Consider the following 26,077-nt stretch of genomic DNA (forward strand, 5'->3'; position numbering starts at 1 on the left):
TCCCAAGTGCTGGTTCAGGCAGTAGTGAGGCTGTGTCCCAGAGAGATAAATTTGTACACATAGTGGTGACTCCAACACAGCTGGCTACACCGACTGGAGCAAGCACTACTGCCTGTAACCCCACTCACAAACAATTCCCTGTTGTACCTGCTTTTTCAAAAGTTTGAAAGATAGATTTGTAATGAGTTCAGCTGCAGCCCAATTCTCTAGGATTTCATCCTGTATGCATCTGTTTTCATCGCTTAGAAGAGAAACAGATCCCACAGTTAAGCCATTTTACATCTTTTATTAATCTTGATAATTGTTAATATGCTTCTAATCCGATTACTCCAATTATCCTAAACATTTCCTTGTGCAGGTGCCATTCAGGTGCAGGCAGAATGCTGTAAGAGTTTGGCTACAAGTTTTAACACATATTTATTCTCAATATCAGTCCACTTACTCAGTCACACTGAGGATTATATAACCCAGTCACCTGGGGAGCACTCAGCTCACCTGGATCATGCCTGTGACATCAGTTGTTGCCATCTCTGAGTCTCCAGGGATTCCTTCTTCATGGTCACTGCCTGGTGTACCTGGAGAGGAGAAGTTCTGTCCTGTGCAGATAGTTCTGACAGGGATAAATAGCTTGCTACGCCTTTTTTCTAGCATAACATTTGTTGCCCCTGATGGTTTCTGATGCCTTTTACTATTCCTTGCAAAAACTTTCTGCTTTCCAAGTTTTCCTGTTAGTGAGCCAGGAAAAGTAGATTGCATGATGCAGTTAAGTGCCACGGGTGTATGTGTTTCCCTCCTTCCGTGCCTCACAGCATGCCTCACAGCACACCTGTCAGATCTTGCTGATGTTGCTGCAGAAGCAACCAGCAAGAATTCCTTTCTCAAAGACTTGGCTGAAACAGAATTTTGATGATTTTCTTACAGTTTTATTTCCATTCCAAATAATTACCAGAAGCTGTCCCCATATATCTGGGAGGAAAAGCATAAATTTGAGATCTTTGGACAGTTTCTGATAAGAAAAAAAATAATTTTAAAATTAACTCAGTAAAAAAAAAGGAAAGTATTTAAAATAAAACCAGAAAGTGTCCACTAATTCTTAACAACAAGAAATTATAAGAGAAATTTGAAAGATCTTCTTAATTGCCATGCTTCCTTATCTTTTACATATATAACCTCTTCTCTGGAAATAACCAAAACTTATGCAAGCTAGTCCTAAATTCAGGTTGTTCTGGGTCTGCTAGTACAGGATTAGCATTTTATGAACAGTGGTGTATTTCCAGAAGAAGTCAGTACAGCTCAGCATTCTCTGTCAGTGCCCCAGCTCTCCAATGTCGTCATAGCCTGTATCCTCAAGAGCAGGGGATGAGGATGTCTCAGCCTCAGAGGTCCTGTTTCTGGGAGTCCAGTCTGAAAACATGAAGGGAAGAACACTGAGATAGATGAATGCACATCCTGAATGTATTACCTCTGGGTGGTTGTGCAGCTGCCAGTTGTCTCCTCCAGGAATTAGAACCTTAGACAGGAGTGACTGTGAAAGACCTGAGAAATGCTTGTGTCACTGCCTTCTGTGGCGTGTATACATATCCAAGGATCAAGCTTTATACACAATGTAAAAAGGAATATATTCATGGGCTGTCAAAAGAAAAAATCTCTAATGTCTCTCTAGTTACTTTGAGTCCTATATTTTGATTATTTTTCCATGTCTCCAGTAGGCCAGAAATATTTATCACTACCCCAAAAAGTAGAGTTCAGATCAGAAAGTGTTCCACAGTTATATTAAATGCACTGATAAAGAAAATTCTGTCTTAAATATTTGTTGTTAATTCTTACTGAATTACATGGGCCTGACAAAATTTAGTGCCAGGTTAAAAACCTAGCTGAATCCATCCTCCATGGACACAGAAGGAGATCTAATAGGGACACTTAAGAGACTACGGATGAAGGGAGAAACAGTCAATTGCATAATTTGAAAAATCCATGTCTAATGATATGTAGCATTTTACAGAGCAGTATTTGAAGCTGCATCAGACATGGAACCCTCTCAAGACTGACATGTTGTTGGAAAAAGGGGAAGTATCACACTGGCATCCATAAACAGAAGGATATGCTGTAAGAGCTGGTCCTTCTGCTCTACCTGACACTAGTAAGATCTCAGTACCATGGTGTAAAGTTTTTGGTTTGAAACATTTTTTGAAAGATACACCTACTGACATGGACTGAGAGGAGACACATCATGGGCAGAGTGTAGTCTACAAGGCCTAAGTAGAAAGTTGACTAATTTAGGTTGTGGCTGGGTAGAGAAACAAAATACAGAACTGAACTGAGGATAGGTATGTGAACAAACTTTATGAGTCTTCAAGTACTTAAAAGGCTTGAAGAATGAAGATGACTGCAACCCTTTGCCCCCATGGTCATTCTAATGAGAAGTAACAATTTTAATCTGCAGCAGTGGAAACTTAGATTGGGTTGGCCACAGGCAAGAATTTTACGGCTGTAAGGAAAGCAGAGCAGAGGTATAGATTAGCTGGATGTAAGAACAGAACAGCACTGCTCTTCTAGCCTCACCTATCTGGGAATCCTTGTTTCTGTCACTTTCTCCAGGGATCCCAATGATTTCCTGTTCATTTTGCTCAGAAAGAGAAGCATCTCTAGGTCCAGGAGCTTCTGTTGCATCATCATAATCAACTTCCAGGGCATTTTCAGGCAGTGGAGACGCCTCTGGAACAGTACAGGTATTAATTTCCGCTAGGGAAATCAGTAGTTGATAATCCAGCAACACAGGGCTGCAATACTGACATGTCTGTACTTAACTGGAACCCATCCCTCAGCAAATGTTACTGTGCACAGTTTTATTGTAAATACATATGCTTACCAATAATACATGTATAAGCAGAAAAGTAAATCAAAGCACTCCCGTTTCACTTTTTTTACCTAGAAATCAATATTCAATCTGAATAAGAGAAAGAGAAACTATTTAGAATAATTCTCTTCTCTATAAGCACTTCAAAGCTTTTAGGGTTTTTTTTAGCTTTTAGTTTGAAAGGAAAAGCTTTTAGTTTGTTTTTTAACTTAAAAAAAAGTCCTTAATATAAGAAGAGCAGTAGGAAATAAAGACACGGTGCAGCAGAATCTGGGATATGGGCAACTGAGGTCCAAAACTGCTTATGCCTTTGGCAGTTGATCTCTTGGACACCAGACAATGGCTAACAGAGCTTTTTGATCAGCTCTAGGAAAATGCAGTTCTTCTCCAAACACTTGCTCTCCCTCACCTATTTCAAATTATAAAAAATCCCCCATGTACATGTTTGTATAAACAAACCACACGTACTCCCCAGGCAAACCCCACAGCTAGGAGTCTGTATTTTCTGCAGATGACTTGGATTAGGATCCCCTGATCAGCTCAAGTTGTACACCAGTGTTCTTATTTGGAATATGTCTTTCCTCCATTTTAATTCTCCCCATTTGCCTCAGAAATAAGGCAACAGTTTACAAGCTAATATGGTTGCAATGTCTGGGGGAAGCAGTTGCCACATTGTTGGATTCATGTGACTGGATCCTGTGAAGTGTCTGCAGAACTACCAGCAAACATTTATTTGGAATTTTGCATATAGAAGTGAAAACTAGCACTTGTATATGAGATTGTATGACACTCTTCCACCACAAGAGTTACACAGAAGATTTTGCATCACAAGGAAACATCACTAGGACATGAAATGTCATAATGGTTTGGATATGAACAGTTACCCTGATTTGGGATCTCTTTCTTTGTACAAACCCTTTCTCACATTACCTTGAGCTGCTCCAGGACCGTTTTCTTCATCACTGTCTGCTCTATAAAACTGTTCCTTTGGTTTTGACCTCTCTGAATAAGAATCTAGGCAAATGAGAAAGAGCATGATACCAGATTAAACTCTCCTTTAGTGCTAAAACTGCACCATGAGAAAAAGAGCAGTAATAGCATCCAAGTCCAGCGTATTCTTTGTCAGTCAGTATTACATCTGCAAGGCTTACAATGGAATAACCAAGAATCCCTCAGGGGGCCCCATAACACCTCTCATGGATCATGGGGGAGGCAAGCCACAAAGGGAGAAAAGCAATCCATGGGAGGAAACCTACAGGGACCCAGGTGCTGTGAGGGAGATGCAAATTATTCCTTTATTTGTTCCTGCTTTAAATAACTGCAGCAAAAGGCTTTTGTTTGTTTGTTTGTTTGACCTATGCTGATCTATGATCTGTGGCTGTGGTGAGAGCTGCACAAAACAAATTGTCCCTAGGAAAGGAATTGACAGAGTCCACTGGCAGGAAACTCCTCTCCTCAAATCCAGGAATTTTAAATTTCCCAGTAGATTTGGGAGCTGCAAGGTATCATATTGGGATCAGAAAGGAGGAGCTTTCCCTTGAGAGAAGCAAGACACACGCACAGACCTGAGAGGAAAGTCACGCCCTGCTTTTCCCTCATCAAATTATAATCAATCTCTTCATAGACAGCCTCCGAGAAGGGGTCATAGGATAGTCTGGAGCCTGAAAGTAAAAGGTAATGATCACTTTCACAGTCTTTGCCTATATTCAGGTTGGAGTCTTGAAAAGGAGAAGTGCCTTATGGGGGCCTACGTGGCCTGGTTGGTACCAAGAAGGCACCAAGAGGTGCTGACTGAGATTAAGCCCCTCTGGGCTCTTTCACTGCCAGAAAGTAATGAAAAATCTCAGTATATCAACAGATTCAGTTCATCTCAGTCACCCATCCCCGCTGCCTCCCCAGCCAACTAAACATTTGGGGCCAAATCAAGGAGTCATTTCACACCAGTCCCAAGAAACCCACCTCTCTGCTGTGCCCGGGCACGTTGGATCTGCCCAGCAAGAATGGCAAGGACCAGGCAGAGGAGGGTCCCCAGGATAATGCAGAGGATGACAGGCACTGAAAGTCTCGTACTGCCTGTGGCAGGGCGGCGGGGGCGATCTGGGTGCAAACCAAGAGGAAACAGGTAGAGAATCACGTGTCCCAAAAGGGCTGCTCCTCTGCAGCCCCTTGCTGTGCCCGTACTAACAGGGTGAGGCAGGGCACCTGCAGCTCTGCTATGGGTCCTGCTCAAGCAGATAAAATTCAGCAGCTGGGGGTAGTGCCTCTCAGTGTTCCTTTATAAAAGGCTGGGGGAAGTGCTTTCTGATGAGCTGCTGTTTTATCTGTTAAGTATCAGGGACATTAAATTGTCATTTGATGGGAGAAAGAAAAGAGAGAGAAAGAATTTACCTGCTCTCGTGGGTGATGCTGTTGTTTTTGTCACACCTGCAAAAGGAAGGTGAGTCCAGGTTAAGAGGCAAGTGTGAAAAATAGGGAGAACATATTCTTATAATTTGTGATGTTTTAGCAGTCAAAATTATGAAAGGGCTAGTCGCTGGGAAGTACAACTGGCATAATGCTCCCCTACCCACCTCCTTCACAGACCTGTGTAATAAAGGACCAGTCACTAACCAGAGCAATTCACAGCAGCATCTTCCTTATGATCACAGTTTTTGCCAAACAAAGGTTTGGCAGGACATTCCCAAAGAGACAGCTCTGTTCCTTTACAGTGGACCTTCTCCAACCAGATGGGACCAGTCCCTTCCCCAAAGGCAGCCTCACTCAGAGCAGACACAGCAGATCCACAGCCCAGCTGCCTGCATACAACATTGGCATCTGCCACGTCCCAGGTGTCATCACAGATTGTTCCCCAGGAGCCTTGGTGCCACATCTCCACTCTGCCTGAACATTCATCCTCTCCTCCCATGACTCGTAACTTCTCCTTGTCTGCAAAACACAGAAACCTTCTGTTTTACTGAAACAGCAGGAAGGTCCACAGGGACCAATAAGGAAAAACAAAGAAGTGGAGGTACCTGAACAACTTGTGGAGTTTGGACATTCAGCAAATGCAGCTGGAGGTGTTGCCTCTTTTCTTCCTGCAGAATTTAAATAATGAAGTAAATAATTTAATTATTCTCTGAAAAAAAAATGAGGGAGTATAATAGCTGAAAATTAACCACGAGGTTAATTATTTCCTGAAATATGTGTATGGCCTGTTTAGTTCTTGGCAGATGGCTGTTTGGCTCTTGCTGTGAGTAATAATCTTCCTGATGGTTATGCTTTCCCTCTTCTCGTGAGGCAGCTGCAATCCCTTTCAGGATATCTGAATGTCATGTAGATTTCATTTTAATCATATTTATATTATATTTTATATTATATTTAATCTATATTTATATTTTATATTTTATATTTCATTTAATATATTTTAATCTGTATGAATACAGATATTGATACCCATAGGTGTGAAATACTGCCATAAAAGCAGGCATTAGAAATGGGCCTTTAGAACCAAATGGGTTTGTACACTTGTCCATGGCTCTGTGTATACACAGATAGGCCTCCTTACATGCAGAAACATAGACTTGGCTTCAGACCTCTTGGGAAGTCTCATCCTAGCTCAGATCTCACAGACTGACTGTGTATCATAGATTTTTGCATTAAAAAATACACAATGGCACCATCCTATTCGGGAATTCCGTAGGATTTCAGTGGGCCACAGCATTCTGATAATCTTGTCATTTTAATTCACTCATTTAAGTCAATGATATAGACAAAAAAAAAAAAAGTTGCTGCCATTTTCATGAAACTAGAAACAATATACAGCAGATAACAAGTGCACACAAAGTAATTACTGTGATGTCCATACGTGCATGCATAGGTTAATGTGCATGTCTAGCCACATACAAATACATTTCTGATTACCAGTGCAAGTAATGTGGGTCTCTTCAGCTCGGTTGTTGCACGACTGAGGATCCCAGGGGTCTGACTGACATTGCCAGAGTGAGCTGTGCTGCTCAGTGCACTCAATGTGGTCCAGCCACGTGGGCCCAGACCCTTTGCCGTATTTGAAGTCCGTGTCTATCCCTCCTCCGTCTCCACAGCCCAGATGTTTGCACATGGTTGCTGCGGTGAGCAGGGACATGCGATTGGAACAAACGCTCCCCCACGTTCCGTTGTAGAAAACCTCTACACGCCCGGCACAGTCGTTGCCGTTCACCAGCCTCAGAGCCAGGAAATCTGGAAGTGAAGGCATAAAGAATGGAATTATTGCCACAGACTTCTTGTGATGTTTCTTTCCTGCTTGTGTGATAACACTTTTTATACAGTGCTAACTGGCTGTATTGGTTCTACCTGCATTGTGGAGCATGGATACTCCCGAGGCTGCAGTCCTTTCAGGCTTTGTTCTGGCTCCAGCATGGGCTCTAACAGGCCCTAACCACCTTCAGGGATCATCTGTGTTTTTTTCCACTTCTCTTTCATTTCTCCTCTCTCTTGCTGCTGCCATTCTGTCTTAAATATGCGTGAGCAGAGCCACCATAAGCTACTTGGATTGTCTGATGCTATAGTGCACAGTGGGTTGTTCCCATTGGTTTCAGAGCCAGCTGTAACTGACTGGAAGGAGCACACAGCCCCTTGCCGTGGAAATCTTTACAAACTCCTCAAATTTATCCCCCAGATATCCTACTACACCACAGACTTTTGTATGTATGTGTGTGTATGCTGGTGCATAATATGGGCTTCTGTAGATCCTTTGGATCTTGGTAAGACCAAGAAGATGTGCTGACCAACTGTGCTTGTCATCAAGACGGGAGGAGGCTGTCCAAGCAAGTCCCCACTATTCTTGACTTTTCTTTTATACAACCCTCCTGTTTGAACTCACAGGCTCAGAAAAGGGTTTTCCAAACACACCTGAGCACAGGACTCCAGCATCCTCTTTGTGTTGGCAGTTATGCTGGCCCCATGCCCTAGAGGGACATGCCCAGAGGTCAGATTCAGCCCCAGTGCAATTCACGTCATCCAGCCAGATCTGCCCTGACCCTTCACCATAATGAGCAGAGACAAATGCCTCGATGGCATGCCCACATCCAAGCTGTTTGCAAACAACATTGGCATCTGATAGATCCCAGTTATCATCACAGATGGTGCCCCAGATGCCATGATGATAAAGCTCTACTCTCCCGGCGCAGCGGTTTGTTCCATTCACCAGCCTCATCTGTCTGCTGCCTGCAGGAGGAAAATCCAGCTGTCAACATGCAACACAACTATAATGCACAGGTCAGCATCATGGCAATATTTTTAAAGCACTTTTAAGACATCATGTTCTTGTTATATCCCAATTCTTCTGCTATGGTTGCTTGGGCAGAAGTCCTGTGAGGCTAAACTGCATAAAGGAAAAGGCCTACTCCTGCATCACATGAATGTTTGAATAATTCAGGTGAGATACTGCCACCAAGAAGTGTGTAACCATACCAAGTATATGCAGAGGTCACCTTATCTTAGAAAGCCAGCCAACCTGTTTTCTGTCTATACTCATTTAGTTAGAGACAGACACGGTTCCTGTTACAAATGGGTTACAAAATCAGAGAAGAGTAGAAACAGTTATATTCTGTAGAATAGCTGCAAGTATCTATAAATATAGAAGTGTCACAAAATAAAAGCTATTTACAAGAATGCTTGGCAATCATAGCCAAATTAGTGTTCTTCTGGCTTCTGTGTTGTAGCATTCCATGAATTCTCTCCCCTTGGTCAATCCCCAAGCCCTCAGCCCTGGAAACATTAACTACTCACCATAGAGTCATTCCTCCCAAAGGGAAAAACAGTCTCCCCCATGGACTTGGTGTCATGACTTCCTCTGGTTTCTCCTTCCCCTGTCACTGGCTTGGTACCCCTGTTGGCCAGGGCCCTCTGCCCAGCCCTTAGCTCCTTCCCCTACCCCTTCCCCTTTATAAGCTCCCTGCTCCACGTGGTTCATGCTCTTTCCTTCAGAGTTTGTCTTTCAGTGACAGTGTCACTCTGCTGGAATAAAACCTTGCAAAAGAGCCTTTCTTGCCTCTATCACTGAGCCAGCTGCGGTGAGTGTTGAGTGGAGGTTTGACTGCACTCCCTGAATGCTAACTCAGCCTGCTTTTCCACAGGAGAGGCTTGCTGGGGACAAGAGATAGGCAGCAGCACCTACCACTTTAACACCCCCTTTTTTACTGTGTTCTAATAGTTCTTTTTGAATCTGGTAAATAATTCCGTAAGAAATTCAGATGAAGAAAGCATTATGTAAATTACACTTGCTTCCTTAACTATCATCAAGCTCAGACTCATGCCAGCTTAAGATCTGTGACACCACAGCACAGCATGGGCTGGAGAAATTGTAGGTAAACCTCCTGTACCTTTCACACAGCGACTCACCTGAACAAATCACACCAACATCTTCAGAAACTCCCGTTGGCACTGTCTGATAATGGGAGGTGTTGCAGAGCATCAGCTGAGTCTCGTTTCCAGTACACTGGACGCTCCTTAGGCCAACAAGACCCGTGCCTCGCTCAGACTTTGGAAGGTAATAGGCTTTCTCAGCAGTTCCACACTGGAGCTGTCTGCACACCACATGGGCATCCCTAATGTCCCAGTTGTCATCCAGGACTCTGCTCCACACACCATGGAGAGAGATCTCAACTCGCCCATCACAGCGGCTCTCACCCCCTGAGAGTCTGAGTGATTCAGCAAGACCTGGGCTCAAGAGAGTTGGGAAATAAATTGAGCGACATCTACTTATCTCACTGCAGTAGAAATAACTTGCAGGAAAGCTATGGAAGACAAATTTCTGTGCTGGCAAAATATTAATTCTCACCACTGATTAAGGGGACTGCCCCCATTAAGGCTTTGGTTGCTTTCATGCACCCAAGGGTCTGTAATGGGAAGCAAGAAAGGCTTCCCCACCTCAAAGACTAGATCCTGTCAGTGAGTTCACCAGCACTGCTTTGGTCTGAAGCTGCACCATCCATAAAAGGCCTCTCCTGACTTACCTGAGCAAGTTACAGTGGCTGCTTCTTTGGCTGAACAGGTTGGATTGCCCAAAGTCACTCGAACACAATCCCATAGGCAGGACTCTGTCCCTTTACAGTGAAAAGCATCTCTCCATATAGGCCCATTTCCATCCACAAAACCATCTTCCATCTGGATTGATTTTGCATAGCCACAGTTCAGCTGATGGCAGAGAACACTGGCAGCTTGCAAATTCCAGTGGGAGTGGCAGAGTCTTCCCCACGTGTCTCCATGGCGGATCTCCACTATGCCAGAGCACGTAGTGCCATTCACCAGCCTGCCCCCTGGACACCCTGAATATAGAGAAAAGGAATATTGGAGTGTTACATTTGCTCATAGGCAGGACCTGGAAGTGACTGGGAAGTGACTGGGAATGACTTTTCCTTATCATTCAGTAGTGAAAATTACTTAACTGGGCCATACTCATAACTAGAAACTTCCATACTCATAACTAGACTTCAGTCCAGCCTATTTTGCTGAGAATAATGACTAGAACTCAGGATCATGTCCCATTTGCAATTTTTAAAATCAGGCCACTAGGTTTTGGGGCTTTGGGTCAACCAATAGACCTTAATTTTTCAGAGCAGTATCACTGAGGGCTTACAGCTCAGCATCCTTCAACTGCTGGTCCAAGTCCTCAATTAAACCTGGACCAGGACCTCAAGTACATGACAGGTGTAACAGTCTCCAGTCTTGTCTCATGCTATGCCTGGCTGTTCTCTCCAGCCAGACCCTACACCTCTTTGTTCGCTTTGACTTCTCTGGGACTGCTCATAGACCTTATTGCCAACACCTTCCTCTGTTCTCCCTGCAGATGCTCTGGATTGTGTCTTAGTGGCAAGGACTCCGCCTGTGCTGTGCTCAGTCTCTGAGCCCAGCTCATCCTGGCTTGTGCAGCAGCCCTGCTCTTGCTGTTACCCTACACTAGGAGCATTTCAGAGAGAGCAAGCTTGTGGTACAGTTGAAGTGTAGCCTTGACTCTTGTTGCAGCAGTCAAAAGACAGAGCCTGACTCCACATATGCCCTCTGAATTTTGAGTCTATATTTTTCCTCAAGGAAGGAATTTTTCAGTTCTCTTCTTAGATCTTCCCACTGCTCACCTGAACATACCACGTGAGCCTCTTTTCCAGCAGGGCATTCATCCTGACCTAGAGCACGCACAGGACAGTCTCTCAGGAGTGAGCCATTCTTCTGGCAGCTGAATGTGGCATTCCAGACAGATCCATTTCCTTCCCCAAAGGACCCTCCTCTAGGGATCAGTAGCGCAACTCCACAGTCTAGCTGCTGGCAGAGGATATTGGCAGCTGGCAAATCCCACAGGTAGTCACACAGGGCTCCCCATGTGCCTCCGTGAAGAAGCTCTACTCTCCCTGAACACGTGGTATTGCCGTTTGCCAGCCTGTACCCACCATAGCCTGCAGAAAGAATAAAGGAGCTTAGCAGTTACTTTTGGGTTTTTGTGCTACTGCACTGAAAACTGTAAGAGAGCTCTCTCTATCTGCAAGAAACTAGCATTCATTTATGTGTCAGGTTACTGGAAAGCATCTTAGAACAGGATGCTGATAAGCCAGCTCTGAAAAAAGTCTCTATTGTCCATGTTGTAGCCTGCACTGTTTGACTAAAAGTCTTTTGACTCTTGAAGTTCTCTGCTCTACTGTCTCTTCCCCTCACAATACTGCTGCTACCTTACATCTTGCAGAGGCAGTTTCAGCACTGCCTCGCATGTGAGGAACTCAGGGTAGGAGCAGCTGGTATCACTCTCTCCCCCAGTAGCTGGTCATGTCACATTTCCTGGTAACCAGAAACTGCAGTGGGGAATCCTCAGCTTGCATCCATGCCCCAGAGCAAAGCTCTGGACACCCCAGGCCATAACCATCAGCATATTGACAATAAATAAAGGGCAGCGTGGATGGCACTGTGGTGTCCTACTGCCAGGCCCATGCAGTTCCTCTGTCTTCTCACAGTTACTTTCTAACCTTACCTTGTCCATGCATTGTACCCCTAATGAGCACAGGATTACAGCTCTAGGCTAAGGCTCTTGCACGATGGAGGCAGGAGCCAAGGCCTGTTAGATGCCTAAAGTGACATGTTTGGCTGCCACTGGTCATAGTGTCCAAGGCAGGCTTGAAACAGACTGAAGCCCTTTGGGCAGGAAATGGTCATGAGCTCCAGCTCTTTTCCAGACTTATTTTGGGTCAGACTGTTGCCAGCAGCTCTGCCCCAGGTTTAGTTTACCCCTTTTGAACTGTGGCCTCAGGAAAAAAGTGCCAGGGATTAACATAAACACTGGCACCACAGGAAAGAAATTAATGTCTTGATATTCCAGATAGTCTGCTCTGGCCATTTTTCTTTCTATTTATAAGAGAAGGATGTGTAGAACATTCTTAGGACTGTTGAATGCATATTTCTAATAGCATAAAAGAAATTACAGCGCTTTTGAGAAATCTGTGTAGTAGTGAAGTGATTAGAACAGCCCATGTTAGATGCAGACTCTCAGTAGAGTGAATGAGAGACATTGTGGGACTGCTCTCTGTTATTTTCTGGTCCCCCTTGAATGGCTCAAGGCATGGTAGGGAAGCATCCAAGGATCCTGAAGACACAGAAGTTTACAGATGCTCTGAACTGTGGGTTAACAGGAAGAAGGCATATAGAATACGAGTGAATTATGTCCATCAGTCCAAAGTCTCACCTGAACACACAACAGTGGCATCATGAGAGCATGTGTTAGTATGGTGCATGTTCCTGGGACAGTCTGCAAGGCGAGCCTCATTCCCTACGCAATGAAACTCTTCTTGCCAGATCAGCTCATGTCCGTCTCCAAAGTGAGTTCCTCTCAAGGTATCCACAGCCTGGCCACACTTTAACTCATTACATATAACAGAGGCAGTTTTGAAATCAATGTGTGAGAAACAGACAGTGGCCCAAGTTTCTTCTTTCTTTACTTTCAGATGTCCTGAGCAGGCAGTGTCCCCTCCAGTCAGACGCATATCAGAGAAGCCTGAAAAAAAGCCCCAAAACCAAGAAATCCAGCATTAAGGATTGGTTGTACTGACCTAATTTTATAACTCCTTAATGGGCAAAACACATTTCACTTCTCTGAGGACCACTGATACTTTTGAATTGTGACTGGGGCAATTCCTGTATAGCACTGATAAGAAAATGGTGCATGAGATTGCTTATTTCTCAGTATGTGAAAATACTAAATCCTTGGGAAAGAAGGAAGGAAACTTTGGGCATGTGCCAATGACTGAGAAGTAGCAATCCCCAAATAAATAGAAAAATAGCCATTTACTAGTGTATGTCCTTGAGACCTCATTATTTCGCTGAATAGGAAGCTGAAGCACCCCAGAAGAGGAAACAGGAAATGTTGCACCCAGTTTCAGAAATTGCTAAAAAGACAGTCTAGAGATCTGCAGGCTGACCAGCCTCACTTTGGTATTTGAAAAAAAGATGGAGTGAGACTTGTAGAAACTCATTTGTGGGCACAAGGAGATAAATGGAAAGAGTCAGCATAGTTTTATCAAGCGTGTATCATGCCTGTGGGACTGTAATGCTTTCTCTGATTAAAATGGATTTATGGATGAAGCACATGTAGTTTACCTGACATTTAGCACTGCCATTAATGCTGTCTTGCACGATATTCTTATGTCCAAGAACTAGGATGTTATTGTCTGGCTGGAAGGACAACGTGGTTAAGCAGCTGACTGAATGCTCAGGCTCAGTCTGCACTCTACCTGAAGACTGCCAGCAAGAGGAATTTCACTTGTTAGGTCTTTCCAGGGGTCTGTTCTGCTCAGTGTCTTATCTTCATGGAAGTGGTGATGGAATACACTTATGATTTGGGGGGGATGGGGAGATAACCACGAGGGTAGAGCTGCCATTCAGAGAGATCTAGACAGGCTAGACTAATGGGCTGACAGGAACCTTACAAAAATCAAAAAAGGACAAATGTGAAGTCCTGAAGTTGGGAAGGAAAAACTTTGGGCAGTGGTTCTTTTTCCAAAGAGTAAAACCCTGCACATCTTGCACAGGAAGCAACGAAACAGGTATTGGTCTTTTTTTGCGATTGCAGAATATCCTGTCTTAGCCTACCTGAAGATCTGGAAAAGAAGGGCAGTTGTATGACATAACATTGCATTTTCTTGTTTCTCTACCTACACCTGCTTTTTTAGCCCCAATTCAATGTCAAAGACAAGCTCAGTACTGCTCTCCTGTTGCCTGGGAGAGCTGTGGTAGAAACAAATAATGGGTTGCTTTTTTTCCTGTTCTGTGTAATTTAGTATGCTCATTTGATGTCATTGCTGTGCCCAGGCAAAGTCAGCTTGCACTCATAGTCAGCAGAAGACTTAATGCTTGGCAACTTGCTTTGGATGAGTAGAGGGAGTACTTGGCTTTATCCAACTAGGACAAAGTTTGATCCCAGGCTCGAATCTTTTTTCTATTATACAAGGCTGGATCACTTCTTACCTGAGCAGATCACTCCAATATCAAAGTAATGAGGGCAGGTAAAAGCACCCCATCCCTTATGTGAGCAGTTCCAGAGAGCAGATTCATTACCATGGCAATCAACTCGGTACAACCATGTGGGTCCAGTTCCTTGTCCAAAAGGAGCTCGATTTAGGGCCTTAACAGCAAATCCACATTGCAGTTGCTTACAGACAACCTCAGCATCCTTTATGGTCCAGTCACCATCACACACGGTTCCCCACTGCTCTTCATGTTTTACTTCCACTCTCCCAGAGCAGGGGCCAGTTCCGTTTGACAGCCTCATTTCATCAGTGCCTTCAGACAGAGCAGGGGTATAGAAAGGACAGAGCTTAATCATGATTATCTACTGCAGATGTTAATGAGATCATTATTGCTCTTAATTTACTCTTACATCAGACTTATTTGGTTCACCTTTCTAAATAGTCTAACTTAAGGAGCATTTTTTTGCAAGGAGTTATATCTGTATTTACAAGTGTGAGCTAACTGCACTGCTAAAATGTAAATTATTTCTAATGACAGGCAAACTTTCTCTTTCACTGACTCACCAGGGCTGGAAAATGCTGAGTAATGTCCCTGGTTTGTGATTCACAAAGCCTGCCACAATAAACACTAGCAACTGGAGTGGGTGAGGGGACTGCCTATCAGTGTGTGATTGCTACAATAGATCAAGCTTCATTATCCTTGAGTTAATTGCCCTGAAATCCAAATTTGTATGTCTTTGGGAGTGAGGTAACCGGAGGAGTTGGCTACCAGAGGGGCCAGAGGTGCCAGGCCAGCCACTGGAGAGGTGGTAGGGTCAGGGGGTCTGCTTGGAGACTCAGCTCAAAGTTGGCTTTCTGGGCTGCAAGGGCACATTGCCAGCTCATGTCCAGTTGGTCCCCACAGTATCCCCAAGTCCTTCTCCATGGGGCTGCTCTCAAGCCATGCATCCTCCGGCCCGTGCTGATCCTGATGATTGCCCTAAGCCAGGTACAGCACCTTTCACTTGACCTTGTTGAACTTCAGGGGGTGAGGTCCATTTTTCAAGCCTGTCAGGAGTCCTCTGGATATTCCTTCCCTCAATGGCTGCACCACTGAGCTTGGTGTCCTCTGGAAACTTGACAAGGGTGAACTCAATCCCACTACCAATGTCAGTAATAGGGATTTTGAACAGTTCCCATCCCCTGAGGGACACCACTTGTTACTGATGTCTGTTTAGACATTGAGCCATTTACTCTTTGGACATATCCATCCAGCCAGTTTCTTATCCATTGAATAGCCCATCCAACAAACACATTTATGTCCAATTTAATGACAAGACTGTAGTGTGGAACCATGTCAAAGCCCTTACAGAAGTTAAGATAAATCATTGTAAGGCCACTGCTGCTGTTGATGTTTGTGCCACATGTGTTATATGTCTCATGTTTCCATCTGTGTGGGCAGCCAGGTACAGCTGTGGTGTGTGTGGGTATGTATTTGTACGTGGGTATTACATATGTGTTTGGAATAAAAGCCTCACTACCAGCTGGATCAAAGGCACTGCTATTTGAAGTATGAAAGAGGATACTCATGAAATGGGTTGAAAATCAAATGGTAGAAAACGACATGCAGGACTGTTGTATTCCCAGGTAAAGGACAGACTACAAGCTAAAAGTGTAAAGGAAACAGGAAGAAGTTGGCCAATACGTCTGATTTTTGTCCTCAGTTTGATCAGATTTGCATTTCAGCAAATTTTGTTATGAAACAGGTAAATCCCTGAAGAGGGCTGGCAACTTCTTTTGGGCCTGGGGGATTATTCAGATTGACCACATAGCTAAAGGAAGTTTACAGGACAGTCATATAAGAAGCCTAATAACACAAATTTTTACTGTTTCAAGACCTGACACACAATGGAATATTAAAGCAAACATTTACAAGAGAGGTTCAATCCAATTGTCTGTCAATGTCCTGTACTAAGAAGCCTTAATGACATTGGCCTTCCCCACCTGGGTTTTCCACCCACATGCTCTGCCCACGGGCCCATTTAAACACAGACCTGGACCTTCTCTCACTGCCTGTGCCACGTGGGAGGTGCATTTGTGTTCCATCCCGCACAGCCATGCCTGGCCATGGGCCCTGTTGATCTGCACTCAGCCACAGGGACCAGGTGCCAAGAGAAACCTGTAGTACTCATCCAGACCCAGCACTGGGCCCTGATGTGGAGGGAAAGCAGAGCAGCTGTGCAAATCTTGCACATAGCCCGGGAAGATCATCTCCTGTCAATGCTGTTTGATAAGTGACAAAAGATAATTTGCACTAAGAGCCTTGGGTTTTCCTGTAAGATTTTTTTAAAACAATCCTTTATGTAAAATTTCACCTTCCCTCTCCCTCAAAAGAGAGAGGCGTTACTACATATCACACATCTTGCTGTTGTCTGACTTTGTGAAATAAGAATATTTAATTTTTCTTTGCATTTGGAAACAAATCTAATTCTGTGTACTCACTGCAAGTGTGTGTCTTAACCCATGAGCTGGTACTAATGCAGCCATGGGTTTTTCTTTCCAAAACTAACCATTGTTTCACTTTTAATAGCAGAGTAAACTGCTAGCAATAGTCAATTGGAAGGCAATTTTGCCTCCAACTTCATGTAGTCTGTAACTGCTTCATCATACACAGACAATGTGGCTTTGACACATCATCACCTCTCATACACAGGCAAAGGCTTTACCTCTTTGCTAACACTGCTGGAATTCCTCACAATTTCCTGCCAATCATTTAAAACCAGAAACAAAAAAAAAAAAAGGTGATTATTCAAGTGACTGACAACTGGTAATTTCCAAAACCTATTTTTTCTGCAAAATATCCTCTCTCCTCAAGAAAATCGCATGCATAGTACAATTCTCAGGTAACTAGAAAACCACTTGTGCCTGCAACGTGTTGTCTCAGAGGGGGCATAATCTTTCTGCACTAAGTCTTGTAAGTCTCTAAAAAGATATTCTGGAGAACAACCCCCAGGATATTTAAAGAACATAGTCAAAAAAAAGAGTTTTCTCAGCTATAATATTTATACATTTAAAAGGGTAATAAATTCGAAGAAAAGTTGAATTCCTAATACATTTTTAAACGAACCAGATAACCAATTTCTATTAGCCATATCCAGGAACAAAACAAAGATCTCTTCACTCAACTGTATCACCTCTGTGCACTTGAATTTTTAAATAATTGTACATCTGTTGTTTTCAACATGTACAGCATGCAAGATTGGATGCAGAGGTAGGCATAAGCCAATCGACAGATTTAAATATTTCCTAATAAAAGCTATCATTTGCTGTAATCACTCTTCTGTGAATTTTTAATGATACGTACAGGTACAATTTTGTATTTCCTCACATTCCACAGTATGTCCTGCAAGTACCTTCACTGAATTCAGTGGTTTGGTGTTCTGCTTTGCTGAGAAAATGTGAGATTTTTGCTTGCTCCAGCTGACAACCTGGTTCTTCTCATAGGAAAAGGTGAGGGTGCACCATGCAGCCCTGTCCCCAGGCCCTAAGAGGAGGTTTCCAGCCCAGGCAGCTGCCTCAGGGGCAGATTTCCAGCTCACTCCCAGAGAATTGGGACTCCTGCACTGCTCTGCACAGTGCTCTGTGCCTGGGGAACATCAGAACACCTGTAGCAGCATGCAGAATGCAAGTGCTGCCAGATCAGAGATGAGGGTGGTAGGGTGCTGATGATGGTGTCATTGTAAAGCTACTGTTGTCTGCATCTTCCAGTCAGTTACTATTCCCTGATATTAACAAGGAGTTGGCAGAAAAGTCACTGTCATTTCTGCAGTACAGCTCAGGTGACACTAAAACATCACTACAAAGGTGTCTAAATAAAAAGTGTTTCATCTTATGAAAATGTATGTCAAGAGTGCCTCCTGTTCCCTGCCATGTGAAGTCTGACTGCATCCACAGAACTGGTGAGAACCTTCAAGACTAGGGCCATGCTATAGCCAAACATCAACCCTGAAGTCTTGTTCTCATCATATGCGGATGCGACCACCACCACAATGCCTTAATGTCACTTCCATGTGTAGAGAGAAAAAAATGAGGTTTCCAAAATCTGTCTCTCACCACCAGCATCAAGCATGTACACATAGCTCCAGAATTGCAGAGAGACAAATAGTGATAAGCGTCATATACAGAGGAACAACTGAGGAGATGCTGTGTTACCCAAACTCCACTGGGCACACGGGGTAGAGCTATTTAACTGGTGTTGAACAAAGACCTGGAATTATTAATTTCATCTACAAAGAGCTCAGCAGGAGAGATAAGACAGTAGTAAGAATACCCAGCTGGTTTTTAGTACAGCTGAACTGTTTACAACATTTGGGCTTGAATTCTTATGAGAATGGCCAGTCAAGGATATCTGAGTAAAATACCAAACTTTTAGAAAAGGCTTATCCTTCCTTATCTCAGGATTATCAAAGAGATTGAGTCAAAGACAGAAACATAGTTAAACACCATTTTGTCACTTTGCTTTAGAGTTTGGTAGAAGAACAACCTATTTATATTAAATTTGCATACTTTTTTTATCCCACTGCCTTATGCAAAATAAAGTATGTACTTACCCAGGGAGACCTGAATGGAGAGGGGAATCAGCAACAGCATTGGAGCAGAAAGAAGTCCTTTTATTGCCATTCTGACCACAGATGGATGAAACTCTACTCTCCAGGCACTGCCTAGCTAAAACTCTGGCTGGGCATTCCGGTATCTCACAGATGACTACAGACGAGGAAATATATAGATTCACGTGCTAGCATGAGCTACCTGAAGGAACCAATAGAAATATTGCTCACCTTTTTAGACATTATCAGCAGACTAATCTCCAATCTGAAGGAGCCAAAACCTCCAATAAAATTCAAAAAGTGTACTTGTTACCTTATATGAAGGATGATTGTGTATCTGATGTCATCATCGGAATTGTTTTACTGTTGGACCAACACTGGTGGCACAGGCAGAGCACTGTGAAAAGTGGCTATTTCTCACCTGAAAAAGGAGTATGAAAGTGCAGAACACTGGTTATTTATGAATCACTTCAGAAGAAAAAAAGGCAAAGGAAATTCCTTTAATTTGTAGCTTACTTGTCATATTGGAAGAAATTGTACTCCAATCAACAGACATGGTGTTTATTGCTAGAGGTGAGTGAAAAATTATACCCTGTCTGTCTTTGGGGTAGGCTTAAGGCTTCCTTATTTGGTCATAACTTTTTGGACAGAAGCTCTTAAAAAACCATCTTCCTTAGGATTCAAATTACAGGATTCAAATTACAGGCCTTCCTGTTTCCTCTGCTGAGTTTCTTTTTGTTTCAGGTGACCACTGCCAGTAGTTCTACCCCTCTCTCATTCACTCTAGAATGGCAACTTTAGGGAAATAAAAGCTGCTGTTAATTAAACAGGGGCTACTTGACTCATTCTGACAACTGGAACAATTTGCAGAATGCTGTTTACACCAGTCTAAACACACATTCCCCTTTATGACACTGACAGCATCCTCCTTTTGTCTGATGGTATCTATCAGCTCTTTATCCAGAATTCTGAGTTCAGTAACATCCATGCTGTTGGGTCCTTAGAACACCAATCTTTGCAACCTCTTCCCCTTCTCTCTGGGCTTTGCTTGTTCAAGTTCTGTGTAAATTTGCAGCAGGATAGCCTTGGGTCAGACTGCTGCAGAAAGAGATGAGAGGAAGAGCAGAGAGTCTGGTCAGAGGCTGCCTGTTCTTTGCTCAGTACCTGAGACACTTGCCTGTGGTCTCTGCTAGAGCTACAGGGCAGCCAGGCTGGGGTCTGTCCATGAACTTTGCTGATACCTGACCCCGATCTGTTGACTTGACTTTATGGCTTGATCTTGGCTTTTTCTGGATTGCCTGCACTACTGGCTTACCCTTGCTGCTGTTGCTGACCTGTTCTGGAGGTTTTTTTGTTCAGTTCCTATAGGATTGCAACTTTTGTGAGGACCTTGTTTCACGACTGGTTTGCTGTCAGCTTCAGTTCCTGGCTGACCTTCCTTTGCAGAGCATCCTGCTTCTGCTAACTGATAGAGACCTCCAAAAACCAGAAAGTCACTGCCACTCCATTGGAACTGTGGTCAGGGTGGGGGAAATCCCACTACAGATGTGCTAATGAGAGATAGGTAAGGTATCCATTGTCATGTCGGTTCCTACACTGAGGTTCAGTGGTTTCACTTAGCACTATTCTTTGCTGATAGGTGTCCACCAGCTGAATTCTCACTGACATTTTGAACCCATTCCAGGAAGCCTTAGAGTAAGATCTGTTTCTCGGCATACAGGCCCTTGATGACCAGAGCCTCTTTTATGGGCACTGTGTCTGTGTAGCCAGGTATGTGCCAGTGCCTATGGATGTTAGAACTGACAGCATGAAAGGAAATTACCTCACGTCGTGCTAGAGGAGGCTCAGGTGAGATATTGGGAAAAAATGCTTCACTGGCAGGGTTGTCAAATGCTGGGACAGACTCCCCAGGGATGTGGTTGAGTTGCCATCCACAGATTTATTTCAAAGATATGTAGATGAGGCACTTAGGGCCACAGGCCCTTAGGTTTAGTGCTAGGTTAATGGTTGGACTTGATATTAACATATTTGCTAACTGAAATGGTGCTATGATTCCGGGAAAATTATGCAGGAAATAGCAGAACAACTCTGAGATATTTTGCTTAAGAAACTGAACACAATACTTCACTTACCAAAATGATGTGCTAGAGTTGGAACAATACAAAGAATGTCTTCAGGGATGACCAGAAGTCCATTTTACAGTCAGAGACTTCAAAAAGTTGTCAGCCTAGCAAAATAAACTTTTGCTTCTAAGTATTTTGAGACACTAACTGGAATATGGACTATATAATGTAAAGAAAAGAATAAAGTATATCACAAGGGGGTTTCTAAGAATGAGAAAAATAAGGCCCTGGAATTAGGTCTGAGTAAAAATGGTAACAGAAACCTTCTGCAGTAATGACCAAGGTCATAATTACTGAAAGGAGCTATTGGGCATATTTCATTCCATTAACACAAGTGTAGATTTGGTGACTCCAAGGGTCCCTTTAAATCCCTTCTCCATTGTTCAGGAATTACCACAACAGACCCTCTGAATAAATCATCCTTTTGCTGCAGATACAAGAGAAGATTGCTGTAGAGCAGACAGAAAGGCCTTACTCCATAGTGACCATATAGACTTTTAATCTGGTACTTGACAATGAACTCTGCCCTGAGGATATGCAACATCTCAGACTTCCCTATACTATGATCAACACAGTGCAAAGTATGCAGGTCAGTGAAGGGACAATGAGCAGGATTAGTGGAATATTTATTGGTCATTGAGGTACAGATGGGGCTCAGGCAGGCAACCATTAATGAGCCTGTACTAGTCCTAGAGAGTCAAGCAAGGATGTGATGGTTTCATGAATAAATTTGCAAATTTTCCTGGTTGGTATTAAAGTCAGGAGAGAAAAAGATGACAATTAATGTCTATTAGATCACTTCTTACTAGTTAGGCTATTAGTAAAATCAAGCTATTATTATTAATAGCAGATACCAATTCACACATTATGCCCAGTTATTGACTTGCACTCAGACACTCACCGACTGTTATGTGGTTTCACAACGTGCTTGTGGCCTTGAGAAACTGGAGAATCTCGATGTTCTGAGTTTTTCTGTTCTTGTGAATCCGCAGGACTGAGAGTCTCCTGGCCTTATGTATTCTTAGGGGAGTTTCACTTGTCTCTCAGCACCTACCCATTCTTTCTTTGATCTGGCTTCTGGTATCACATGCACAGGCCCTGCTCTTTCATGCAAATTCACCCCATGTGGGCTTTTATGACAGAAATGCAGAGCCAGAGTTGGTCCAAAAGCCATCATGTGTCCCACAGGACACTGTCCTGTCCCATGATTTCAGCTTGCAGCAGTAATCTTTACCTCCAATCCCTCTGAACACAATTCTTTTGTATCTATGGGAAATTTATACCTTTACTGCTGCACATTATAAATAGAATTTCAAAGTACATCACTGACTGCAAGATAACTAAGACACAAACCACTCTTGCCTAATTGTTTCAATTCAGAGTATGAGCCCTTTTGTACAGAGCATTTCTGAAGGCTTCCTCCAGGTCTTACGACCGTCAGTCCCATACGCCTGTGAAAATGAGAAAGATAAGCACACCCAAATGCATGTCTTGTGGTCTGAAGTTAATACAGGCTGCTTCAAAACTTGGTTTGGGGCTGTGTAAGTAGATGTGCCTTTGAACTGCCGTTATCTTGAAACAAAACATAGATGGAGCTAAGAGATGAAGGTAATACACTGAGTGCTAAGGTAAAGATGAAGCTGCCTGAAGGAAAGCAAGCAGTTAGGAAGGAAACCACTTTCTTCCTTACTCGGGCTGTGCTGGAGGGATTTTGAGTTTCAGAGAAATGAGATGTATCCTGTGGTTAAGATAAACCTGAGCTTTGAGATGGATTAATCTCTGTATCTCAAACTGACAATGGTTTAAACAGACATCTGAAATGAAGTTACCTGGAGTGGTATTTACCTTTGTGTTATCTTTATGAATGTATTTGTCAAAGCCTTCCAAAAGCTAGTTATATATTTACTGTCTTGTGAGACCAAATGCTTTTGGAGAAGTGTCAGTCAGAAATTTTTCAGCAAAAGTATCTCTTGAAGAAAGTGGACTTTAAAGAAATATTAATATTTAAGAAAATTTTGTTTCAGGGAGACTTCGAGTGAGCCAATACGATTTTTATTGTAAAAAAAAATAAGATGTATTAAGTTTCAGAATAAACTCTATTTTGATCTTATGACCCATTGAATGAAGAGTTAAACAAATTGAAAGTAAAGTTTTAATGATTTCTTTAAATTGTGGTCTAAGGTTTTCAGTGCACTTCCACTGAGACATTTTAATTTATACATACATTTATACAGGAGTTTTTTTAGGTGACTATTGTTGCTTTCTGTACCATTTTTCCTTAGTAATTAAAAAAAATCTTTTTATATGATTCTCTGTTACTTTTTCCCCCTCAAGTTTAGTTAATTCCAAGTAATCATGAAATCACTATTTATTCAAACCATATGTATTAAAATTAACTTGAGGTGACTGTCTAGGATTTCATGTTAAGTGTGCAGTCAGCTAACAATGGAACAACTGATCCAATGGCCACTGAAAATTTGCATAAATTATGGCAGATTATGCTCTGACCTTTATACCTTTATACCTTTATACTCTGACCTTTGCTTGATTTGTGAAGACTAGTTTTTGATTAAACGCCAGCATCTCGATTCTCAAGATCAAAATTATTCAAGTTTCAGTAGGAACCAGGTGACATGTATGTCTGTGTTTATCCTTTTTTGTAAGGTGAGGTTTCTAAACTTTTCCTCTGAATATTTAAATCTTTCATCCCTGAATTTGAAGATACAAGGTAAAAACAGTGGACCGGGTCTCACTGGTAGCTGGTCTCCAAACCCACAATTTCTGCAGACCAAACCAGCATAACACCACAGTTCTAGCTTAAGAAAGGGATTTCAGATGTGATCTAAGGGATGCAAATCACTCATTATTCAACATTGCTGCTTGCAATGTTTGTATATTTTCTTCCTTCAGCACTGGTGATTATTTATTGCTAATAATTTAAATCTGTTTTCCTTTTGTAGTTCAATTACAGATTACTGTGAGAGTGTGGGTGGGCATGTGACACAGAAGGAGTGAACTATGCAAGTCTATTTGCTTTGTGAATACCTATTAATTTAAAATGTGTGGTAGAAATAGCCTCTTAATTAATAAAAGACAGAGAAGTAAATATTTTTTGTGCTCTTTCTGCATGGCAGAATCTTCTGTCAAGGAAAATGGAATTTGCAGTAAACATTATGTCTCATGTCTTGATACATAAAGGAGGAAATCTGTTCAAGATTTGCCAGATCAGTTTTCATGTACAGGTGATTGAATCCTTAAATTTTCATATTTGGAAAACAGAAGAATGACTATATCTTTACAAGGAAATAATTTCAAAACTGAAAATTTAGGCATCAGATGTAATTAGTCACTTTTTACTAATGTTTGGAGGGTTTCATAATTTTTTATTATAATGAATGTATTATGCATATTTTCACTGTACTATGTTAAAGTTATTTGTTATTTCACAAGTATCATCTGCATATAGGCATTAATCAAACTAAAATCAGGATGATAGTATTGCTCTTAAGGTATATACCCAGAAAAAGACAAAGTTGTGGATGTCCAGGAAAGCCTTAAAAATGCAGTAGGATTTTCCATTTCTCTTAGTCAAGGATAGAATGCTTTGATTGTAAAAGCCCAACCAGTAATCATGGGGATGCAAATTACAGTGAATAGCTGTTTGCATGTTCTGTTAGTTGCTGCATTTAACTCTTTCTATGTTAAATGAATAGAACCTGTGGATAATCCTCCTTTACATTTCCACATTGTGCCCAGAAAAAACAGGCAATAAAAAACCAATTAATTCAGTGCAAGCTGTGTCAATTAAACTGCATCAGCTTTGTGACTGCGGTCTGAAGAGATTCCAAAAGAAAACCGAGCATCATACACGTAGAATAGAGTCAGCCTAAGTATTATCAATTACCAAGGCTATAGAGATTGTATGAAAATGATTTGGTAAAGCAAAGGGATTGGATCCCCATAGGGATACATAATGTGTCCTTATGCTCCTGCCTCTGATTGGAAGGAACGTGTCAAACACTGAAGACTCTGATGATCTTGCCTGTCCAGGAGTTGAAAATTGTGGTTGTGTCCAACATAAATAATGAAGAAACACGTAATTGGATGCTGAGATACAGCAAGAGATAATTAAGGAAAGCTACACCAATTAATTAGTAAATTAATTCCCTTTGTACTGCTGGTCTCTTGCACTTGTACCCAGTTACACAATAGTCTGCGTTCCCTTAATTTTTTTCTCTGACCCTTTTGTTCCCTTGCCTCTGTACCAAGAGTGTGTGTCGCGTTCATCTGGCCTTTCAACTCTCTTCCCACTTTTGAGAATGCAAGTTATTCCATGCCTTATTCTTACGCAGTGGGATCTTCTCAGCATTTGTTCAGACAAGGCTGGGAAAGAATTTGGTAGCTCTTTCCTCTTGGACCATTTAGGCTGCTGTCTGTCACTTCAGCTTTTTACTGGCTGTGCTGGTTTGTCCAGCAGCCCCTGCCCTTTCAGGCCGCGCTCTCTGTGATGTGAGGAGCGCTCGTCGGGCCTCAGCCTTGATGAGCAGCCCCTGGGCCCAGCTCCTCTTAAGCTCCTCACCACAAACACCGTCTGCTCCCAGAACCTTGCGCTGCCTAACAAGCTCCTGGGATTTTTATGAACAGCCTTGGAAACTGTTTTTCTTGCCTGAATGGTGTAACATCCTTTTTCTCACACTCTCAAAGAAGAGGTGCTGGCCCGAAGCATGGCCGGGATGGAACATCGTCCTGACTAAGGCCCGCTCACTTGCGGCCTACAAACAGCGCTCCAAAAGGAGACCCTTGGAGCTCTCCTGAGCCGCAGCGGCTGGGACCAGCAACCTCCCTGTGAGCCAGCAAACTTTCATTTGCTACACTTGGAGATCAGCAAATAGCGATGGATCCTGGGCTGATATCCCCACTCCTTGAGGCCCCTTTCCCCACTGAGGAGATGGAAGGGCATCCAAAGTGAGTATTTTGTTACGTTTGTGTAGGAATGTGCCCCCTGTTGATGGAGTGAAACAACGATGCTTT

General features: G+C 42.7%; 1 protein-coding gene across 1 annotated transcript; it reads right to left on the reverse strand.

Annotated features, from left to right (window-relative positions):
* Positions 1-441: 441 nt before the first annotated feature.
* Positions 442-14,640, reverse strand: LOC132324257 (antigen WC1.1-like). Its single transcript, XM_059840349.1, has 15 exons — positions 14,336-14,640; positions 12,558-12,866; positions 10,969-11,283; positions 9,850-10,161; positions 9,236-9,553; positions 7,745-8,059; positions 6,758-7,072; positions 5,869-5,931; positions 5,468-5,782; positions 5,246-5,281; positions 4,817-4,954; positions 4,413-4,518; positions 3,788-3,855; positions 2,563-2,715; positions 442-1,404 (listed from the first exon to the last, which is right to left on the reverse strand). Exons 1-15 carry the CDS (start codon positions 14,637-14,639, stop codon positions 1,307-1,309), a joined length of 3,165 nt encoding a protein of 1,054 aa, XP_059696332.1. The 5' UTR covers position 14,640; the 3' UTR covers positions 442-1,306.
* Between the last annotated feature and the right edge of the window lie 11,437 nt (positions 14,641-26,077).

This window comes from Haemorhous mexicanus, chromosome 2 (genome assembly GCF_027477595.1).
Source record: "Haemorhous mexicanus isolate bHaeMex1 chromosome 2, bHaeMex1.pri, whole genome shotgun sequence".
Taxonomy (NCBI): Eukaryota; Metazoa; Chordata; class Aves; order Passeriformes; family Fringillidae; genus Haemorhous; species Haemorhous mexicanus.